The sequence below is a fragment of the Belonocnema kinseyi genome, chromosome 8 (assembly GCF_010883055.1).
Source record: "Belonocnema kinseyi isolate 2016_QV_RU_SX_M_011 chromosome 8, B_treatae_v1, whole genome shotgun sequence".
Taxonomy (NCBI): Eukaryota; Metazoa; Arthropoda; class Insecta; order Hymenoptera; family Cynipidae; genus Belonocnema; species Belonocnema kinseyi.
Window position 1 is genome coordinate 126,520,945 of NC_046664.1, and position 22,665 is coordinate 126,543,609.

Sequence of the window (22,665 nt, forward strand, 5' to 3'; positions counted from 1 at the left end):
ATCGTTTTAGAAATAGTTAAACTTTAACTCGAGTAATTTCTATCAACACTTTAATTTAATAGTTGAACTATCTACAAACATTAAAATTTTTAAAATTTTGAAATTTTTCTGTTTTCTAAATTTCAGTCCGAAATAATTTCATTTAGAGATTGCTCAATTCAAAAACGTGCGTATAAATTATAAACAAATTTTAGAAGGGTTATTTTAAAAAATTCAAAATTTCTTTAAAAATCTTTTTAAAGAAGTTCAAGGTATGTCAAAATGTTTTGAAGGAATTTCAAAATTTGAGAGTATTTAAAAATGTTCTAAGGAATTTCAAATTAATTAAGGTATTTTAATCTGATATTTTGAAAAATAGGTTATATTTTTGGATATTTAAATAGATTCCAATGAATTTTTCATTGATTTTAATAATTTAGTATAACATTTTAAAGGATTTGAAAAAATTTTAGGGTATTTTTAAAATTGCAAGGAATTTTCAAGAGCTTTAAAAAATTTTAAGAGATTTTAAAGGATCTTTAAATATTTCATGATTTTTAACTATTTTGTACAAAATACTTTTTGTTTTTCCTTAACGATTTTTTTTTAACTACAAGAAAATTAATCTTTTTTGTCGAAAATTTAACAATGATTAAACATGAATTTTTTGTATAGAAAATTTGCCTTTAAATAAATTCTTTTGTGCAAAGTTCATGTATTTTTTTAAAGATGCCTTTTTTATTTTATAATTCAGCTTTATGGATGAAAATTTAACTTTTTGTTAAAAAAATTAACTATTTAGTTGAACAAAATTAAAAAAATTTTTTTTTTTAATTTATGTTTTATACGCCAGAAAAACATAACCACAAAATCGACTCATGCATGAAATTAAGAATCACGCGAAACATCAGAATCGCCAATTTCTTTAATTTCTTTCAAATGGGGATTGAGATATAATTTTCCATCAGTGCCTTTAAGAACGCTTGACATGTCAGACGACTTGTAGTAATTATTGTCTTTACATTTGGAATGATGGTGCTAATCGTTTTACTACTTTTAACAATGTAATATAAAGATTATTGTTAATGTTGAATTATCATTGCCAAATGTTGTTGATATCAACTTACGTATATTCTTTTAAAATAATAAGTGTTCAGTAATGGATATTAATTTGCTTTATCATATCTTCAATTACTCTTGTTTAATGTTTTTGATCGCATATTAAATATTTAATAAACTTCCTTAGGCTGATCGGACAGCCTTTTTATTGAGTAACGCTTTGGACTCAATATTTGTGTGTTTGGCAATAAAGATTGTATAATTGATTTTTTATACAGTACACAATTATTTATTGTTATACTACAATTCTTGTAATGTTGTTTAATTCTTAAGTAGTTCTGTATTTAAATGATATTCAAGTTAATTACTCTCTATTTTTTACCTTTACCCTTATTTATATTTATTTGATTCATATTAAAATAATTTTATTTTAGATTTTAAAATACGGCTTGAAAAGGGTCTGTAAATGGCCAAAACACTTTTTTTATTACTTTAAATTGGTATTATAGTGTCAATCAGGGTTCACGAGTTTAACTTATTTGGTACGGTGAGCATCAGCCAACTTTAACCTAAAAAGGCTATTACAAGATGTTTTTTTAGGAATATTCTTAGATAGTATGTACAATTGAGTTGCTGTATGTACAACTGAGCTGCCGGATGGAAGAAGGGCACATAAACTTATGCCACTGTGAGTGGGGAGACACCTGGAGGCTTTCAGAAATATTTTTTAATTTTGATTTTTAAAGACTCTATCTAGGTGTACAATTTCATTGCTAATCTTTTTTCTCTCACGCAAAAAGTTGTAGCTTTTTTAATTTTCTAATTAAAGTAAAAAAAACTGGCTTTTTTGTCAAAATTAATTTTAATTCGCTTTTTACTTCATCTCGTGCTCAGTCAGTCAGTTTTAAGGATTTTTAAATAATTTTTTCAGAGAATGTAGCTTGAAATGTCCTTCGACTGATAGAGCAAAACTAATTCAAAAATTTATTTAATAAAAATTTCTGTTCTTTTTTTTCCGACGCCTGGCGCTTATCGGACTTCTCTAACTTCAAGCGTTTCGTTTACCGATCGAATTTTCAGCATGAAAACACTTTCAGCGAGAAAGTTGTTGACAAGAGTACAAAGAAGTTTTCTGGAAAATGTTAGTCCAATCGAATTGATATTCAAAAAATTATTAACGTCTCAAGCTGTAGCGAGAGTCTCAGTTTCAATTTATAACACAGTTCACCGGCGCCATAAATAAAAACTAATCAAGTAATCAGGTAATATCAAAGTATTATGCATAAGTAAATATTAGTGCCTGATGTAAAATAATTTATTCATTCAATGTTATGTGCAATAGAATGATTTTTATTTTTACAACAAACAGTACAGAAATAAAAGAAAACATAAAAATATAATGGTTGAGATTCAACGGATTCTTAATTCCGAGAATCATTCAATGCTTTAAATTCGTGGAATTGAAAAAAGTGAAACATCGAGAAATAAATTTGTTTTTTATTCCTTTTGTAATAAAGCGTATTATTATTTATTTATGCGTAATACTTTGATACTACCTGATTACTTGATTAGTTTTTATTTTTTTGCGCCTGTGAACTGTATTATAAATCGGATCTTGAGACTCTCGGTACAGCCCGCGCATAAGTTGACTAGCCGCTAACGACTTGAGACGTTAATAATTTCTTGAATATCAATTCGTTTGGGCTAAAATTTTCCAGAAAACTTCTTTGTACTGTTTTCCACTACTTTCTCGCTGAAAGTATTTTTTTGCTCAAAATTCGCTCGATAAATGAAATGCTGGAAGTTAGAGAAGGCCAATAAGCACCAGCCATCGGAAAAAAATTAAAAATTTTTTAAAAATAAATTTTTGAATTACTTTCGCTCTATCAGTCAAAGGACATTTCAAACTACATTTCCGACAATTTTAGTAAAAACCCCTTAAAGCTGTCTGACTGAGCACAACTTGAAGTGAAAAGCGAATCAACATTAATTTGTACAAAAAAGCCAGTTTTTTGGCTTTAATTAGAAAACTAAAAAAGCTACAACTTTTTGCTTGGGGGAAAAAGATGCGCAATGAAATTCTGTATTTATATATAGTATTAGAGATAAAATTCGAAAATGTTTTAAAAAGCTTCCAGGGGCCTTCCCACTCCCAGCGAAATAAGTTGCCCTTCTTCGATCCGGCAGCTCAATTGTACATATTTTACGCAAAAAATAAAATAACCGTGATAGTGCTTTTTTCAAAATCAAAAATTTAGATTACAGACTATTATAGATTATTAACGCGACTTTTAGGAGAGAGGGAAAACTCACGATATCTTCCCTCTCCAGTTACCACTACATTATCATACATATAGCGGCGTCGCAGACGCAGCTCACGGACGGGGAGAATACATGAGACGTGAAGATGCAGTGGTAAGTGTTTGGAGGTGTTTCACGGGACCTCGAACTATTGAGCGAACGCCCCATTTCTCGGGTACCTAACAACTCAATTATAAGCAACAATAACCCTCGGAAATATTTGGGATGTTTTCATTAAAAAGAGCAATTCAAAAACTATCGAAAGGTGTAAAAACCTCGCTTTCGACTTATTTAGTGTAAGCACCTTTCTTCGGTGCACGTTACATATACATTCATTTAGTGAAATAGATTATTAAAAAATTATATTACTGGACTTGTTTTGCAGAAGTTTTTCCTCGGATGATTTTCGGATATATTTCTTATATGTAATTTTAAAAAAACGCGTGAGCGCTTTTTTCGAAAATCCATTTTTATTCATATTTTTTCAATTTCAGGATTTTAAACATAATATGCATCTCTTTGCTTAAAAGCTGAATAAAACAATATTATTACTGGTTTATCTTAGGTGACAATTAAATTATGCTGGCATGATTTATAAAAAAGCTTAAAATTTTGAAAAAAAGCTTTGGAAAATATTTTGTATTCGGATTTTTTAAAAAGTACTTTAGGCTAAATTTCGCTGAGGCTCACCGTGTTGGTGCTATATGTGTGTTCCTTAAATCTGTCGAAAACTAATAAATAATATTTTTTATAAATGCAGCAAGCGCCAATATTTTTTTGATTTTTTGTGATTGCTATGTTCTACTGTATAAAATTTTGCAGTTTTAATTTAAAAATACATTTTATGTTCACTTATCAGAAAATGTTCTAAAATTATGATTTTCTCGGTATCTAAAGCTAGTCGACACTCTTCGTAAGTAACCATTTTGGTCCTCACGTACATCGTTTTTTTTCTCCAATATGTTGAATATCTACTTTAGAAGTCTTAGTATAATAGCTAACGCTATAACTGATGTTTAATATTATTTTGAACCATGCCGGTTACATTATTAATAAAAAAAATCTTTTAATTTACCTGTACTACCTGACTATCTCCCAAAATTTAGGGATTTCTAAAATGTTTATTTATATTTGCATCTTTTCACTATGTAACTTACATTATTTTTATCGAGACGAATTTGGTTTACTCTCAGCTTACCTTCGGGAAGTTGATCAGCACCTGGATTTGTTGAGGAGCGATGTGGATAGTACTGCGCGCAGACGGGCTTCTTTAAGAGTGCAACAAGCGTTAATTGCTGCTCAAGAAATTGGGGATGAAAAATTGCAAATCGTTCAACAAGTTCAAGATCTTATAGAGAATAAGACTCGTCAGCTGGATTTAGATTATCGCAACTTAGGTAATTATACAGTTATTTTCAACACACTCAAATAAAGTAATTTTTGCTCTATATACATGAAAAATTCATTTTATGAAGCCTGTTTTCGGCCGGTTCAGTAGCTCATTATGGAGTTACAGTTATTTGTGACAGCTTTCAGATGAGCAGTTTAAAGTGCGTTGTTTGAAGTGCGCTTCTCAGAGGCTCTAGACTATCACAAATCCCACTTTACTGACCAAACATCGCTATCATTAAAGCAACATTTTTATGTTTGGCTGAAAAACATCGTATGGGGTGAGCATACGCGTAAACGGCGCGCGCGTGATTGTGTAAAAACACACCTATGACCATGTCTTGCGACCGTCTGATTGTCAGTCACCTCAGCTCTCTTCAAAGGTACACCTCTCCTTTTCACCTATTTAGCTGTAATGTTTTCGTCGGCTGGAACCAAACATTTAATAAGGAAAATAGTTCATTTATGGAAGTCCTGGAGGTCGATGTATCCGGTTTTCGAGATATAGGCATCTTGATTTCGCAGACTATTGCGAAATTTGCTGAAGCTCTGAGTGTTTTTTGCACTACAGAGTATGTATACGCGCTATAAAGCGTCCGCAGACAGGGATACTGGTGGCATCATAGCATTCTAAGTCAGAGCACCCTGAACTCTAGCGTGATCGGCATTATTTGGCGACCCATTGTCGGGTGCTCGGCGCGTTCGATCGTTTTGAACTACATCTGCAACAAGGTTTGGTGGTGTCAGTCTATTCCTCATGAGCAGCTAGGAAAACGGAATCGTTCATCCTTGTAGAGCCTCGCATACAAAGATAAGGCTGCATACTCTGAAAGGTCCCCCGGTACCCCGGAGTAACTGTTGTAAGCATCTTTCCAGGTACCATTCAGCTTTCAGTACGGTCGTCAAGCTTCTGCTGGGGGTTTTTCCTTCGGGACCATCCCTGGATAATTGTTTGCGACTGCTTTTTAATTATTGTAAAGATATACCGCAGAATCCCTTCGTACATGAATTCTCTATCCACAACCATGATAATGCGGTTATAAAGAAATTGGGAATTTAGAAGTCTTATGCGTGGCTATTTCGAGGGCTTTGAACTCGTGCTTCGTCCATGGAACCATCCTATACCAATAGAGTAGAACCGGAACGGCAAGCATGTAAGATGTAAATATCTTGTTCAACTTCGACAGATCGGAAGTCTACATCTTTCAAAGTATATGTTTTTGTCTGATTTGGAGCGCTTCCTTCACTGATTTTATATCCTACATGCGGCTCTCAAGATACTCCTAGTTATAGGTAGGTCTCTCCAGCACCAAGGTGTCTAATATCACTCCCCACTCACGATTTCAGGATCTGGGAGAACGCCAGCAAGTCGTCCTCGACGAGCATGCTTAAGCTACTCTGCTCTAGAGACAAATATCTTCATGTCATACATGTAAAATATATGAGTGACGTTATGCTCGCGATGGTTAGGCTCTGCGCCCAGGTACTCACAATAATTGCGTGGTGCAGGAGCTAGTGGCAGAAGTTTGATGCAAAAGAGGACAGGGCTCATGGTGTCGCCCTGAAAGAAGCCCCTCTGAAAGATGACGCTGTTGGTTGTCACTCGATGTTTTCCAGAAGAGATAGTGAATTTTGTTTTCCAAAGGGATGTCATTCCCTCTGCATACTACTCTGTGTGAATGAACTTTTAAGCTTTTCAACAGACAGATGATAAGTCTGGGAGGTTGAATCGAAAGTTTTTCGGAAATCAATTAAAACCATGGACAAAGTGCGCTGAAAAAATGAAGCGTCCTTGGGTTGGACAAGTCGCCTTTCTTCGGCAGGAGCACAATGCGTTCTAACACCAGGCACTGCGGAATCGGTGTTCGGAATTTAAATATAAAATGAAGATCTGGGGCAGATACTGATGCGTGGAAGTAAACTGCTTCAATCTGGAGTCCTTAATACTACCTGGTCCGGAAGAGGAGATAAGTTCTTCGTATTCATCATTGCTTTCTTCACCTCTTCGGCTGTGATGGTGGACATTGTTCCTCAGATGTTGTGAGGTTTTCGAAGGGCTCTTTGAAGCGGATGATGTTCGAAGTATCTTCATTTAGTATGTGTCAAACTTTGTGAAATTCCTTTCAAAAAGTCTCGAGCTTGGGCGGATTTTTGACAGAAACACGGAGATCGCTGAAAAGTTGCAATTGGTAAGCAAGAAACTGTTGATTCCACACACCCGTATTTTGTCAACAATTTGCTGCGTGATTGTCATCAGCATTGACTTTCTTAGTGTGTTGCGGTGGATACTCAGTTTGTGAAGCGAACTTTCAGTCCCTTTCTGTAAACAGCCTACCAGATTATGCAAGCGTGTGTACACCCACACTCAGTTTACGTGTTTTTCCGCCCCATCGATATTTTTTCAGCTAGACATGAATTTATTGCTTTACCTTTAGATTTGCTGTCCTAGTCATTTTTATTGCTGTTTATTGATAGGATTGAGATTTATTGAAAATGAGATACTTTTCATTTTATAAAAACTACATCGTACTATATTTTGGATGCATAAAATAATAATGCTGATAGTGAATTCACCTCTGATATACCCATGTGCCAAATTTCATTATAAAATAGTATCTATTTTACAATTTCGCACACTTATAAGTTTTCCATTTGTATATTTTGTAAGATATAATCTGAAAATATTTATATCAATTAAAAAAAAGTGACTGGGGTGACGAAAACAGGCATTTAAATGTCTTAAGAATTTATAACCTGTCATTCTAACAGTCATTTGGAATTTTCGAATGACGTTATACGAAACGTATAGAAATAATTTGTAAGGAGAAAAATAATGTGAGGATTTTGTATTTGAAAATAGTGTATTATGAATCGTAAAAAACACGTCATTCCACTGGTTTACTTATTTCGAAAATACAGTGAATGACCTCAAATTTATACTTTTTTCAGCTTGTGGCATTAAGTAAACGGTTCAACAGAAGTAAGAATATAATTTTTTCATCCAAAGAAGCAATACATGAAAGTTCATATGTGTCGCTATCGATTATTTTTTCAGATATTATTTTAGGAAAATCTTAAGTTTCTGGAGTATTGCCCATATACAGGGTGATTTTTTTAACTTGATACTTTCAAATATCTCGAAAAATAGGCACTCTATGAAAAAATGTCATGAATCAAAATTTAATCACTCTGAGGAGTACATACACTGGTGTTAAAATCGGTTCCCCACACCGCCCCTTGGATGTGGGGGTGGGGGCAAGTTCTAAATCTTAAATGGGAACCCCTATTTTTTATTGTATATTCGGATTCTTTGGATAAAAATGCGTATGATTTGTCTAGAACTTTTTTCTCGTTTCGCGATAGATGGCGCCGTAATCGAAGAAATTCAATTTTTCTCTATTTTACTGTTACTGAGAATGCACGCTAACGATTCTTCAATACATGTACAATAAAAAATACACCATTTTCATTGTGACATGACTGATTACGGAAATTTTTTTTTCAAATTTTTACAGAACCGTTGAACGAGTGCAAAAAAAAACTCTTAAGTAAAAAAAATACATCGCGACGAACATAGGAAAAACCTCCTTGTTTTCGAAGTCGGTTAAAAATAAGGGCAATAGAGCTTCGGATCTCTTTGTTAATTAATATTTTTAAAAACATGCTAAAACGTATGTCCGTTCTTGAGAAGTAATTATTAAGTAATACGTTTACATTAACAGTGTTTCCTTAATATTCCTAAATTTGAGCTGTGGCATTATTGTAGATTAAGGACAGCGGAGGCTATCGAAACATTACGAACGTGTTCACTGTTTTATTTCCTTAAGTACAGTAAATTAGAAAAAATACATTTAAGACAAAACTCATTTTAGTTAAATCAAAGTTTATTCCGAATACTACTTTACAATGGAGTATCTAACCGTACGAGAAAAAATTGAAATGGTTCTGGTGTATGCAGAAGCTGGAAGAAATCTTGATAATGCTGTCAATCTATACGCTCAGCGTTCTCCAACTAGAATTGTGTTACGTGCTTCATTTTATCGTACTGTTGCGAAATTTACTACCGATGGAAGTGCTCAACCTAAGAAAAAAACCCGTACAATAACAGTCACTAGACAAAATAAGGAAATTACTGTATTAGCTGCATTGGCCAATAATCCCTACGTTAGTACACGAAAAATTGCTCGTGATTCCGGAATGTCTCAGAGCAGTGTTTGGAAAATTTTGAAACGTAATAAATTCAATCCGTATCATGTCTCTTTACATCAAGAACTTCATGGTGTTGATTTCCAAAATCGGGTAGCTTTTTGTCAGTGGGCACGTGAACATATACAACAAAATCCCAATTTTTTTCATTATGTATTATTCTCTGAAGCATCGTTTTTTACGAACCATGGGATAGTTAATCGACACAAAACATGCACTACTGGAGTATTGGAAATCCGCAGTGGCTTCGTGAAGTCGAACACCAGTGTCCATGGACTGCCAATGTATGGCGTGGAATAATTGGCAACAAACTAATCGGTCCCCACATTGTCGAAGGCAGCTTACATAGGCTAAAATATCAAGAGATTTTGGAAAATGAACTGCCAATATTGCTTTAAGACTTGAGCTTAGAAATACGGCTGAACATGATGGTTGTCCGGCACACTATTCAGCGGTAGCACGAGAAGTTCTTGATCGTGTTTTCAATGGTCGCTGGATTAGTAGAGGCGGTCCGATAAATTGGCCTGCAAGATCGCCAGATCTTACTTCACCAGATTTCTTTTTGTGGGGCTATCTGAAGGAAAAAGTGTACAAAGAAAACCCAACAACACGTGAGAATATGATTGACCGAATTACGAGTGCATGAGCTGAAATGCAAGAAGGTACACTTCTCCGTTGTGTAAATTCATTTGAATTACGGATTAACAAGTGCAATGAAGACGAAGTTTATCATTTAAGCACTTACTTTAATTAAAAGATGATTCCCTGAGTACCTCGAATCGTGACAGGCGAGGGGACTCACGTTAATCAAGCACCCCGAATCGTGAGAGGCAAGGGGACCCACGTTAATCAAGCACCCCGATGGGAACAGAAAACTGCTACGTCCACGTCGTTGTTCCTGGGTTACGCTAAAAGTAGTAGTTTGTTTTAAGATTAATTTCGAGTATTGCAGAATCCTAAGCGTGCATTCTCAGTAACAGTAAAATGAAGAAAAATTGAATTTCGTCGATTACAGTGCCAGCTATCGCGAAACGAGAAAAATGTTTTAGACAAATCATATCCATTTTTATCCAAAGAATCCGAATATTTTGATTCATAATATTTTTTCATAAAGTGCCTATTTTTCGAGATATTTGAAAGTTTCAAGTTGAAAAAATTACCCTGTATATGGGCCATTTTGGAATAGATTAAAATTTGAATGTCCCTCAATGTTTATTCGATGTTCTCTCAGCATTTTGGACCTATATATGGCACATAAGTTTCCATACTTTCTTAGTTCATACAGATAAAGAACAAAAATACAGTCAAACATACCTTTTTGTAACAGGACTGGTAAACATTATTTTTCCAGTATTATTTTTGGGTACTTTTAAAAAATATATGATATAGTTAAAATGCAATACTAACATGCCAGAGTTTATCATGGAGAAAAGAATAGATGGGGGCTAGGTACGTCATAGCGGGGCCGATGTAACGAGCGGAGAGGTCAGCCAGTCTGGTACCCGATATTGATATTGGCCGAGAAGGGGCAGACTATTTTCCTTCACTCACTTACTCCATGCTTTGGTTACCTATTATCGTCAAACTCCTTCCTTCACTTGGCATCAGTCCCCACGCTCAAGTTAGGAGGCATGCGGCTAGTCCCCTCCTATTCCTTTATTCATGGAGTTAACAGATACTGACTGAAAGAATCATGCTTATATGTCTGTCCCTGGGTTTGTTAAAAACTCTTAAACTTGTATAATTATAACGAATTTAAGGTGATAAGTGATACTATTATAGATTATAATCTCAAAAATTCAGTAGTTTGTATCAAACTAAAAAAATACATGGCTTTTCCAGAATTTGTTTTCAATCAAAAATAATTTTAAACAAAATGTTCAAAAAAATATTAAAGCAAAATGTTCAACAAATATTTTTAGTATATGGGGCATTATTTCTTAAACGTCCCAACTTTAAAAGTCATGTTCTTAGATTTTCTTTATATTATCGGAATATATTCATCTACCCAACTGTACTTAATCGAAAAGTTTATAGACCACAATTACCACCCCACCACGCCTGCGCAGATATTTTCAAAAGCCTGTAACTTCATTTCTGTTTTAGCGATTTAAATTTTTTATGTGGTTTTTCGAAAGGCTACTTCTCACTCTTTTATTCTATTTCATTAGCGAAATAGTCTTAAAAGAAAGCTGGACTGTTTGGCTTTGAAAAAGGTTCTGAGTTAAATTATCATTCAATAAATAGTTTCCGAGATATAGGCTTCTTTCAATGCGTTCAATTTCATTCAGAATAACATGAAATCAGCTAATTAATGATTTAGGAATATTTGCAGGCGGGTCAGAGGAAGTTTAATTTGTTTTTTTATTTGTTATAAACAAATAAAAAATGCAAATACTCTTTTCAGAAGTGATGTTGATATTTCTCAGTATGAATGAAGCCTGATTATTATAGTTCGTGAATTTACAATAATGATTGATTATCCATAAATATTCCATGAATAAATGCACGATTTAACCGTTTTTAACATATAACCAGTGCTTTTTCAATTAAATCAACTGCAGAGAAATGTGAATTTGTATTTTGTGAGACCCTCCAGTGTGATTTGAACATTTATTTTTCCAATCTATATGGTTGGCAAGTGGCTGTGTAGATTATTTGAGCTTCGGCATTCGTTGGAGGCGGTCACCGTCTCGCTGGGGGTCGTCCACGATCCCGCATGTCGCTTGATAATTTTTTCAGAAGAATTCTTTCATTTTTATTTTCGAAAAATATTGTATGTCCTAGTGAAAAGGAGTGTAAGTAATGCAAAAATGTGTCCAGATTTTTTTTCAAGCGCTCGTTCCTGATATATCTCGAGAAAAGAAAGAAGTGCTGCATGTGTAGTAGAAAATAAAATAACAAGGCCTAAGAGGCTTGTTATTCGTGCAACCGCCCGGTGTGTCCAAAGCATCAGGTATTCATACAGTTTTTTTTATCTTGAAGAGCTATATTTCGAGAGTTACAGGTGAATTTTCAGGTAAAAATATTGAAAATTGACTGAGTCATGACTTTTTTGTGAAAGAAGTACTTTTTCACGTTTTTGTAAGAATTTCTTTTTTCTAACGTGCACAAAATTTTTTTTTATCAGTATAACCTTATCTCCACACCGAAAGGATAGTTGGAGAGAATCCAATAATTTTGTAGAATTGAAATAAGGGATACTATTTCTGCAGGATGCAATTGTCCGGTTGGGGTCGCCCACGACCCCCACATGGCACTTCGTGAAATTATTAGATAGAATGGAGTCTTAAGGGTTAATTTCAGTGAATCCCCTCGCCATTTGAGGTACGTTTAGGTTTAGGAAAAATGTCACTTTTGTCTTCATAGGAAAGACGTTTAAATTCCAGCTGTCCCTTCTGATTATGGGTAAAAGCATGGTACTTGAGAGTACCGGGTATTTTGACCGTCTTAATAAACCGATCTACTAATTCCAATGTCATCGATGAATGGTCATCTTTAGAGCTGAAGAGTTCAACTGTTTCCTTTAAATGTTTTCTGGTCTATTATTATTAATCACGAGCATTTAGAAGTTCCTTATCTCCTGGACGTTACAAGCTGGCTCTTAATGCAAGTCGCTTTAAATTTCCACCGACAAACGTCTTAAATAGGGTGATTTCCAATGCTTTTCTTGGCCAAAAGGATTAGTACGAACATTACCCCAAGGATAAAAATTTGTTCATAAAATGAAATTTGTGGACGACTGTGTATGCACAATCTGTAATTCTTGTAAACTGACGAACTATAATAATCAGGAATCATTCATACTGAAAAATATCAACATAACTTCTGAAAAGAGTAGTTTGCACTTCTTATTCCTCTGACCCGCCGTAAAACATTATTAAATCATTAATTAGCTGATTTCATGTTATTCTGAATAAGCTTGAGCGCGTTGAAAGAATGCGCGACTTGCCAACTAGTCTGCGGAATATTAAAGGATTATGTCTGTGCATGAGCATTAGGACTGCCTGTACGTCAGAGCCTATATCATCGAAACTATTTACAATTTTTTTCAATTTAATTTAATTTAATTTAAAAGAGTGAAAAAAATCCTTGCGGAAACCCTCAGAAAAAATTTAAATCGCTAAAATAGAAATGAAGTTACAGGCTTGAAGAGGGATGGTAATCGTGGTCTATAAAGTTGTTGATTAAGTACTGTTGGGTTGGTGAACATATTCCGCGAATATAAAGAAAACCTAAGAATTTGACTTTTAAAGTTAGGGCAGTTGAGAAATAAATGCCCCATATACAAAAAAATTTGCTAATTTTCAACCAACTTTTCTGCATCGGTTTTACCCGTTAAGCTCATCAAAAGTCAGTTCTAAACCTTTATGAGGTTATATTATATAATATAATATTTATATTTATATAATATTAATATAATAATAATACATACATAATAATACACATAATAATACATAATAATACATATTTATATAATAATGTAATCAATTTTTTTAAAAGATTTTGGAAAGGAACAGGAGAGCATTGAACTAGCTCGAGATTTAAATTCCGTGGTCACTTCAAATACAACTGGAAATACGAACAACGCGGAAAGACAAACTAAACGACCAAGAAGGACGAGAACCGAGACTTTGGTCGAATCAGCTCATGCCATGGACATGATAACAATGTCAGAGACGCGCTCCGCAACTCTTTCGAGCACCTCTAATGGCAATCAGAAAAAAACTGCAGCAGCAACTACTGGTATAAATAACACTTGCATCTGCACAAGCATATTACATTTAAGGACCCAACAAATTTGTTTTTTTAATAGTTGCATTCAATAAGTATAAGATTGCAAGGGAACTTCCATTATTCAAATATATTTCTTTTATCATTTTTCCTTTTAATTTTTCAAGGTGGACGGAGAATGCATAATTCTTCACTTTTGATAAATTGTTATAAAAGAATTTACTTTGTAAGAAGTTGGTACTTTTTCTAAATTTTTTAAGTAGTTTGTCTATAAGATGGGTCAAAAAAGCAAACCGGTAGAAATTGGAAAAACTGTAATTAATTTGGTGTCGATTGACGAACGCCATCAACTTGCGCATTAGGAAATTGTGCTTTAAAACATTCGTATTTTTACTGTTTTGATATTTCCATGCATGTTAATTTTTTATGTTTTCGGAGATTTAAAATTTAATACAGGAACCGGAATGACGGATGCGTAAAAATGGGCTGAAATCATGAGGGTGTTATATAAAATATTTATAATATCTGAGGGCTTTTTACTGAGGAAAATAAATTAGACAAGGTATTGTGAAGTCTAAAAGATCAACAAAAGGGAGTCAGCAAGTTGGAAAAATAATGGTTTTTTAAATATATTTATTTTTTGAAATTATTATTTTTATCTTTTAAATACAGAAATTTTTCTTTGTGGCTGTTTCATCTCATTGATAAGTGAAACTTTTACAATCAAGGGTCTGGATCGAGAAATTTATCCTGCGTTTGAGATCTGGTGGAATTATGGTCGAAACGTCTCGTTGGACAAATATTTTAAAAGTTATAAAAATTCTTATTGTTTTAAATATAAACTTTTAGAGAATAACGAGACGGTAGGTTATTTTATTTTCTGTTCTTTCATCTGATAAGTATTTTTAATTATAAGCATGAAAAACAGAAAAATGTTGTCATGAAATTCAATTTTTTAAAAAGAAATAAATCGTAATTAGTGCAAATTGTAACAGATCGATCTCCCGCGATCACTTAGCACCATCGGCTGCGTTGCTCGCCGTTGGTGGCGTTGCAGGCTTTTTTATAAAATGCTTATTTCCGCCACTTTTCAATGAATCGATATGAAAATTTCCAGAAATCTTCCTTCAATAATAAAGAACAGATGTTTCAATGAAAGTTTTTTCAACTCTTAAAGTTCATTTGACACTTTTGGTCGGCAAAATTGAAAAAGCGGAGTTATCGATCTGTCTCAATTTGCAATTAGATACACTTTTAAAAATCACTGCTGAATTTCAAACGTGACTACTCGTTCAAAAATTGAGCGAGAAACTTAAAAAAAAAAACGTTGAAAAGCTTATTAAATTTCGCGTCAATTGAGCCCTAGCAGAGATTTCCTGACCTATTTGGAAGAATATAATGCGTGAGAAGTTTAGAAAAAAATTTAATAATTTCTGAAATTTTATACCTCATGGTGTAAAGATTTGGAAACACCAAATCAAACCATCCTTCGACCGACAATGCAATAATGAATTGTAGAAAAATTATTTCTTCTGTTTCTAAATCAACTAAAAACAACATTAGTATCTAACAACTATCATCTTCCTTTAATTAATGACATTATCGCTGAGCGTGTGGATTGATACTTACAATAAATTTGATTTAAAAGTTACGTTACCGTATATACAAGGTCTCTCCGAACTTTTACGAAGTTCATTAAAAAAATTTAACATAAATGATTATTTCAAAAGCACTAACAGTTTAGAGAACTATTTATTAAAGAAAAAAGATAATGTTGTAATAAAGTTTATTTTAGGTGAAACTGGGAGACGATTAAAAACTAGAATTGCCGAACATAAAAGAGACTGTACAATTGGGAATTTAAATAAAGGCTTGTCACAACACTATTGGAATTCTAATCACTATTTCGATGTCGAATTCAGCAATATTAAAATATTAGCTACTGAAAAAATACTTATTAAAGACGTATTATTGAATCTATATTCATAAACAAATTTCGAAATATTTCTGTTCATTTACAAAATGAAATTTTAAATATTAATAAAATTTACCGAAGCATATTTAATTAATGCCATCTTATTTTAGTTACAAAAAAAATGTTTCTTTAAATCTTTAAATTTAATTTAAGTTCGCGCTTCCTCATCAGTAATTCTATGGAAACTTGGCCAATCATTGTATTTCACTTTATATACTGCCTTTATCTTCATCAACGATTTACCGCCTTATTTATCTCCTAGTCAAATGTTCGTCGTTGTTTCCAAAACACTTAGAATGGTTTCATAATCGTTAATAATGTAGTTTTCACGCTGAAAAAAAGCCTCTTCAATATTATGAGGCTTTCTCTTTTTACTCGTCCTCAATAATTGTTTGGAGTCTTTTTGTAAACTTTAATAACGTATAAACTATTTTTAATTATGACACAAAAAAATTGACACGTATTGACTCCAAAATTGGAATGATTGTTGTTTCGCTTACAAATCGTTTTAAACTAAGGTATTATTTTTTAAATATTTTTTACTCATAAATAATAACTTTTTTAAAGCTATTTATATTTATTTTTATTATGTATGAGCTTATTATAATTATTATTAAGATACTCTGAAAAAGGCACGCAGTGATGCCGAAACGTCGTCGAAGTTTTAATTTTTGTTCTAAAAATAAATGGGAGTTGAATTGATAGCTCTAATTTGTTTTTATTTTTCCATGACCGTAAGGCAGAAGAAATAATTTTTCTACAATAACCGAAGCACCAGCCCCTTGTAAAATGGGGTAGGCAAAACGATGTTGATGTCCAGAAGGTGATTTACGATATTAAGTCATGTGCCTTAACTGCGTATAAACTTAACTGCAGTTAACCCGGATAAATAAATGTTAGGTACATTATTATGTGTAGGATATTCATTTTCAAAGTAAAAACTTTTTAAATACTCCCATGATGCACTATCTGACACTAAGATTATCTAACATTTAATAAAAAAAAGAAGATAATTTTTATTTGTAGTAATGTGTTCCGAAAGGGGGGGGGGGGGGGGGGGGGGGGGTAGGCCTACAGGGGAGTCTGAAATAAAATAAAATCGCACCATCTGGGTGGGGTGGAAGTAAGATCCGAGTGCTGCACTTGAACAAAATTCATTTAAACGTTCAAAATTTATTTATTGTAAAATACATAAAGATAATTTTCTGCTCTACAAATGTTATTCTATGCATTTTTCCCGAAAACCACCCTTTTATGATATATGAGTCGAAATCAAAGCGTGCGAATACACTTTTGTAAATAATAGAGAAAAACCATAACTACTGATGTCAGTTCAAAAGTAAGTTTAAAAGTGTTAAAAAAATCGAAAATGCATGGTAAAATAAAAAATAAAATTATTCGCAAATTTTAGGGTTTTTCAACATTACAACCGGATCCAAGCATTTTTGGTAGCGTAGGTACATTTTTTTCAAACGATTGGTGTACCATTGCGGGTCCTTCTCCTTCGTCCGAGTGCTGATCGCTGTCTTCTTCTTCTCATTCCTGAAGTGCTTGTCCCCCCCCCCCCCCCCTCCTAAAAAAGAACTTGAAGTGCTGGCAACAAGTGGAAATCACTGTGAGCCAAGTCTGGAAAGTACGGTAGATGGTCGAAATTGTCCCATTCAAAATCAGTTAACAAACCTTGGGTCTTTACTCCTTTCTTGATGTGTCCGAGAAGCTTTAATGCTAGCCAATATTGTTCTATTCTACGCCAGCTAAAAACAGAAATTCGTCGGAACCAGCCCGAACTTCTCACAAAAGGATTACTACTATTTGACGACAATCCAAGACCGCATACAATAAGAAAGACCCAAGATTTGTCGACTCATTTTTAAATGGACATATTCTACTACACACCGACTCTCCAAACTTGGCTCCTCGATTAGCCTAATTTAATAATCATTAATAATAAACATTGCGTTCCAACACCTTCTAAAGTATAATTAAAGAGAGTTAATCATCGTTCAACTTAACCGGTCGTTTTCGACCGGTCAACGGATTTAATCGGCGATTAAGGCTGGATAGTAGAACAGAACCTTAAAGTTGAATTTCGAACCCAAGTTTTTAAAACATGTTCAGAGCGAATGTGGATAATTTTCATAATAACTTTTATTTATATCTAAGCTCTTGTTTTTATCAATATGTAGATGACAGAGATTATAAGGCCACAATATCTTTGATGAGGCGTGAAAAAAATTTAAATTGTGTTTCCTATATCCTCACTTTTCTTATATACTGTTTCTTCCACATCTTTAGGAGAGATAAAAGTAAATGAATTTCCTTTTTAATTTGAAATAAAACCAAACTTAACAATCTTTTTAAAGTAGAGGTCTCGAAAGTTTTGTAGTATTAATCAGTAATCTTCTTTAACTGTATACATTAAACTATAAACTATTAGACCGAGTACGAAGTGTGAGGACCGTAAGTAACCTAGGGCGTAAACTATCTGAGCGTGATGCACGAGGTACAATACAATACGAGGTAATAGAGTAATTTTGCTTCCCATTTTTTAAACTTAGAAAGTCACTGGTGGACCTGTTTTAATCATTTTCTTATAACGATTTCTAAATTCATTTACTATGTTCCCTGTTATAGGTAAAAAGAAAAAGAGAAAGTCTCGCCAAGGAAATCAACAAAACCAGCATCGAGAGGATACCCCGCCTCCACCGGAAGAAGATTTGGCGATTGATCCTGATGAGCCAACTTATTGCCTGTGTGATCAGATTTCATACGGAGAAATGATTTTGTGTGACAATGATCTATGTCCAATAGAATGGTTCCATTTCTCCTGCGTTTCTCTGACCACGAAGCCGAAGGGGAAATGGTTTTGTCCCAAGTGTAGAGGTGATCGTCCAAACGTTATGAAGCCGAAAGCTCAGTTTCTAAAAGAACTCGAAAGATACAACAAGGAGAAGGAAGAAAAGTCGTAGCAAGAGTTTGATCTATAAAAGTACGAGGATTTCACTAAATGCTAAGATCATAGATTCAAAGGATTCGTGTCAATAAAGACATTACTTTCACTCCGTTGAGTCCCATAATAATCCACTGTCCCGAAATACCTGTCAGTCATAATTGTACGTCCACTAACGACAATTGAATTAAAAATAAGCTTTTCGTAGAAAATAATTAACTCTGTACAAATTAAGTTAGAAAAACTTTTCAAACCCCGTAAAAAAGATTGTTAAATTTCGCTTTTTTGAGTCCTTTTTTAAATCTTTTCGATCAATAGGGGCCGAGATAGCAGGCGAGAAACACTGTCCTGTTTTCCTTTTTGGACACATTTTTTATTCTCAGTTGAAATCTCTTCTTTAAAATGAGACCAAGGGCATAATAAAAACTGCGGTCTCCACTCGACAGAATATTTTTCAGCTTGGGTACATTTGCTCATTATTTATGATAATTGAAGAACCAGTAGTAGTAAATTATTTGATAAGTGTGAACTTTCACCTTTTTTAAACGAGCACAATGTCTCACCGGAGACAAGTTACAAAAACATGGCGCACATAAACTCATAAATGGCGTGATTTCATTGTCTCAATGGAAAAATGGAAAATCGCGTTTTGAAAATTGCATTTTCATTGTAAAATAATGAATGACGCGAAAGTGGGTAAAACTATATTAGTGACTATATTTACTATGTTAACTGTATTGGTGCCCAAACACCCCCGCTAGGTTGTTTGGATGGCCAGTGGTCAGGAAGGATGAAAACATCTCAAAAATACTCAAATGTATGTTTTGTAGATTAGGGAGCGTTCAAGTATTTCGTAACGCGTTTAACTGACATTTGTGACCCCCCCCCCCCCTTACGTAACGTTTTTCTATAATAAATGTATGTAACTTTAATATAGGCGCTGCACTACTGTGGACCCCCTTCATGATGATTTTCCGTAATGCACTTCTACTCTTGTATCGTCAACGTAAAAATAGTTTTGGCCTTGTAAAAACAAACTGACATTATGAGGTATAATTCAGCCATTAATTCTTTTGCACGAGTTTCCGGCAGTGCACATTTCAATTCATCATTACTTGACGGTTCGCACAAATAAATTTGGCCTGTACAATAAATAGCGAACGTCAATCAATCTAGACCATGCAATAATAACGCTGAACAATGACATGTGAGAGGTTATTATCATTACTGGAACTGCGATTGCTCTACTACATTTTTTTTCTAACGAGCGTCAATGAGGCAACAAAGTATAATGTGTGAGTAAAAGAACGGGAAATAATTTGGTAAGATCCATTGAATACAGGGGTCGATAGGAACACGCCACACTTTTCGTTAAAAACATCGACTCACTGATCCGATATGAATTTCTTCTTCTATCTTGATGAAAATGTGTTATAAAAATATTTAGACACGCATAAATCGAGCTCTTTTTTTAATTTTAATGTCACACCGTGCTTACTAAGCCATTATTTGTATTTTATACAACCCAGCAGCAGACACTCCTCAAAACGCATACTTTTGTGTTTATCTATGAAGGCATAAAAATACGCCATTTTTATGATTGCGTTCTGAAAATATTTTATTATAGCTCCGATATCATTTTAAAGAGGCGATTTTAAACATGAATTTAGTGAAGTTTAAATTGTAATCCATTAACTTCCCTGCATCATTCAGAGAGTGGACGTTAATAATAGATTTCCAAAAACGGAAAATAGGTCGGTCAAACGAGTTTTGAAAACTCTTTTCTAACTGAATTTTTGCCAAAGTTAGTCACTTTTTAAGTCAATTCTGTTTTTAATCAGATGACCGTAAGCGGACGCATGCCTTTCAACGTTAGTGTACTTTCTGCAAAGCTTCTATTTTACAAATGGATAAAATAAATCAGTTTTTTAGCTGCATAAACGTTCCATTATGTAGAAAATAAGGGCTGATACAAAACATAAAAAACTTAGTTCATTTTTCACATTACTCAAAATATTCCATTTATTAGAATATATATATTTTGTCTAAAGATTTCCTCTTAAACCTCAATATTTTCGGATATATTTGGAACATTCGAATTGGGAAAGAAAAAAAGTATTAATCTTTTAATTTGGTAAAAATATTGCATAAAAACGAGAGAAATGAATAGGTCGTCACCCGAGAACTGACTTTATTGATACGCTAACAAATTTCTCGAATTCAGTTTCATGAAATTCGAACCAAACTTAGGAAGTTTTTGTAGTTTTTATTTTAACCTTGAAAGTTAAATTCATGTAATGGAATTGCATCAGTTCCATCTTGTAAACATAAATTTGAGACAATCAAGAAACTTGAAAATCCCATATATATTTAATTGTCATTTTAATATTTTTAATTTTCAAAATATTAAGCAACATTTTGAACTATTTTATACGTATGATAAAAACTTACTACATTACGTCTTCTACTTTTTGCTTAATAAATGAATTTACATACAAACATACGCTTTAAAAGAAGTTATAAGAACTATTTGTAAATTTATTAAACATTTTTTTATTTTAATTTGTATTTTATTTATTTTATTTTGTTACAAAATTAGCAGTAATTTATAATTTACGATACCTGCTGATTGGAAAATATTAACTCGTCTGTTTTCAGCTATCGATATCATTCAATTATGAGCCAATCTGATAAATATAAATAGTTCGGCTAACTGGAAAAGCTATTCAAAGCTATTGTTTATCAATTATAAGAATAAATATAGATTTTTCGTTGGAAGTTCTTTTACCCGATTTCGGCGATTCCTAAGATTCCTCTTTTTCCGCGGGTGGGGCAGGGCAACATAAGCCTCCGGGTTTGCACGCTGGTGGGCAAGGGCTGGGTGGAATTGCTCAGTCAATCATTTAGACTGGCTCGGCCGGTCCACTCATAACTTGTCTATCTACAAAGATGTACCCCATCGCTGTTATTTTTTTACGTATATTGTGAGATAAGAGAAAAGGAAGGATCGCAGATCCTTCTAACAGAGTAGGGAGAGAAATTGGGATAATTAGAGATCCCAGATCCTCTTGGATGAGGACTGATTTTTGGGTAAAATTAGGGTCCCTACATCCTTTTGGTTGAGAAATATTGCGAAACCTGCTAAAATTAAGGATTTTAGATCCTCTTCGTAGAGAACAGAGAAATAGTAGCATAACTAAGGATCCCAGATCCTTTAGGAAGGGGGCCTCTCTGCTTGTTATTTATGATCGTATTTTTATTTCAAGTTCGGAAAGAACATTTTAAAGCCTTCAAAGCATTTAAACGAGCTATCTGGACCATTTAATATATCTACCTGAGTGCCTGCGGAGAATTTCTCCGAGCTTCTCAGAGCCTTGAGAATCTTTAGCATATAATGTTTAACCTATTATTTGTTAATAATATAAACATTAACATTAAGTAATATTTCTATGAAGCATGGAATTTGTTATTAACGTCCATTGCTGGTGGAAAATGCGATTACAGCTTTTGAAATTTTGAGGTTAGGAATCAATACAAAAGCGAACTGCTGGTCGCAGAATTAGATAATTTTGGCCACTTTAATGTGAATCTTCTGTATATGTCTACAAAAATCTATCAAATATTATTTTTTGCTATGAAAGGTTACGAAAATGTACTACAAAAACTTTAAGAAAGTTAAGCTTTTACTGAAATTTTTCTTACTAATAACACAAAAATTTCATTCAAATTTATAAAATGTTTGGTGAAAAAAGAGAAACTATTTTAATCAGGATTAAAATAAAAAATAGCTTTTTATGTTTTTATCTTACGTCTTTTTGATAAATTTGTTTACTGCGAGCAGTTCGCTCTTGAATTGCAAAATGTAATAGTAACCTCAAAATCTCAATAAGTTGCTACCGCATTTTTTATCAGCAATGAAATTTTATAACAAATTCCATGCATCACAGGAATAATAGTTAATATTTATATTGAATGCAAATAATAACTAAAACATTTTATAACTAAGAATACACCAATGTTACGCTAACTTTACTCAATATCAGAAAAGTATCATTAAAATCCTTGCACTTGA

General features: G+C 33.4%; 1 protein-coding gene across 2 annotated transcripts in view; it reads left to right on the forward strand.

Moving 5' to 3' along the window:
• Window positions 1-21,367, forward strand: part of LOC117177903 (inhibitor of growth protein 1) — a 58,577-nt gene extending 37,210 nt beyond the window's left edge. For both annotated transcript variants that reach the window (XM_033368981.1, XM_033368982.1), the window contains exons 2-4: window positions 4,533-4,736; window positions 13,438-13,680; window positions 18,278-21,367. In XM_033368981.1, coding sequence (XP_033224872.1) covers window positions 4,533-4,736; window positions 13,438-13,680; window positions 18,278-18,612 — 782 coding nt within the window. In that variant the 3' untranslated portion in view covers window positions 18,613-21,367. The remainder of the gene's footprint in view (window positions 1-4,532; window positions 4,737-13,437; window positions 13,681-18,277) is intronic.
• The last annotated feature ends 1,298 nt before the right edge of the window (window positions 21,368-22,665 follow it).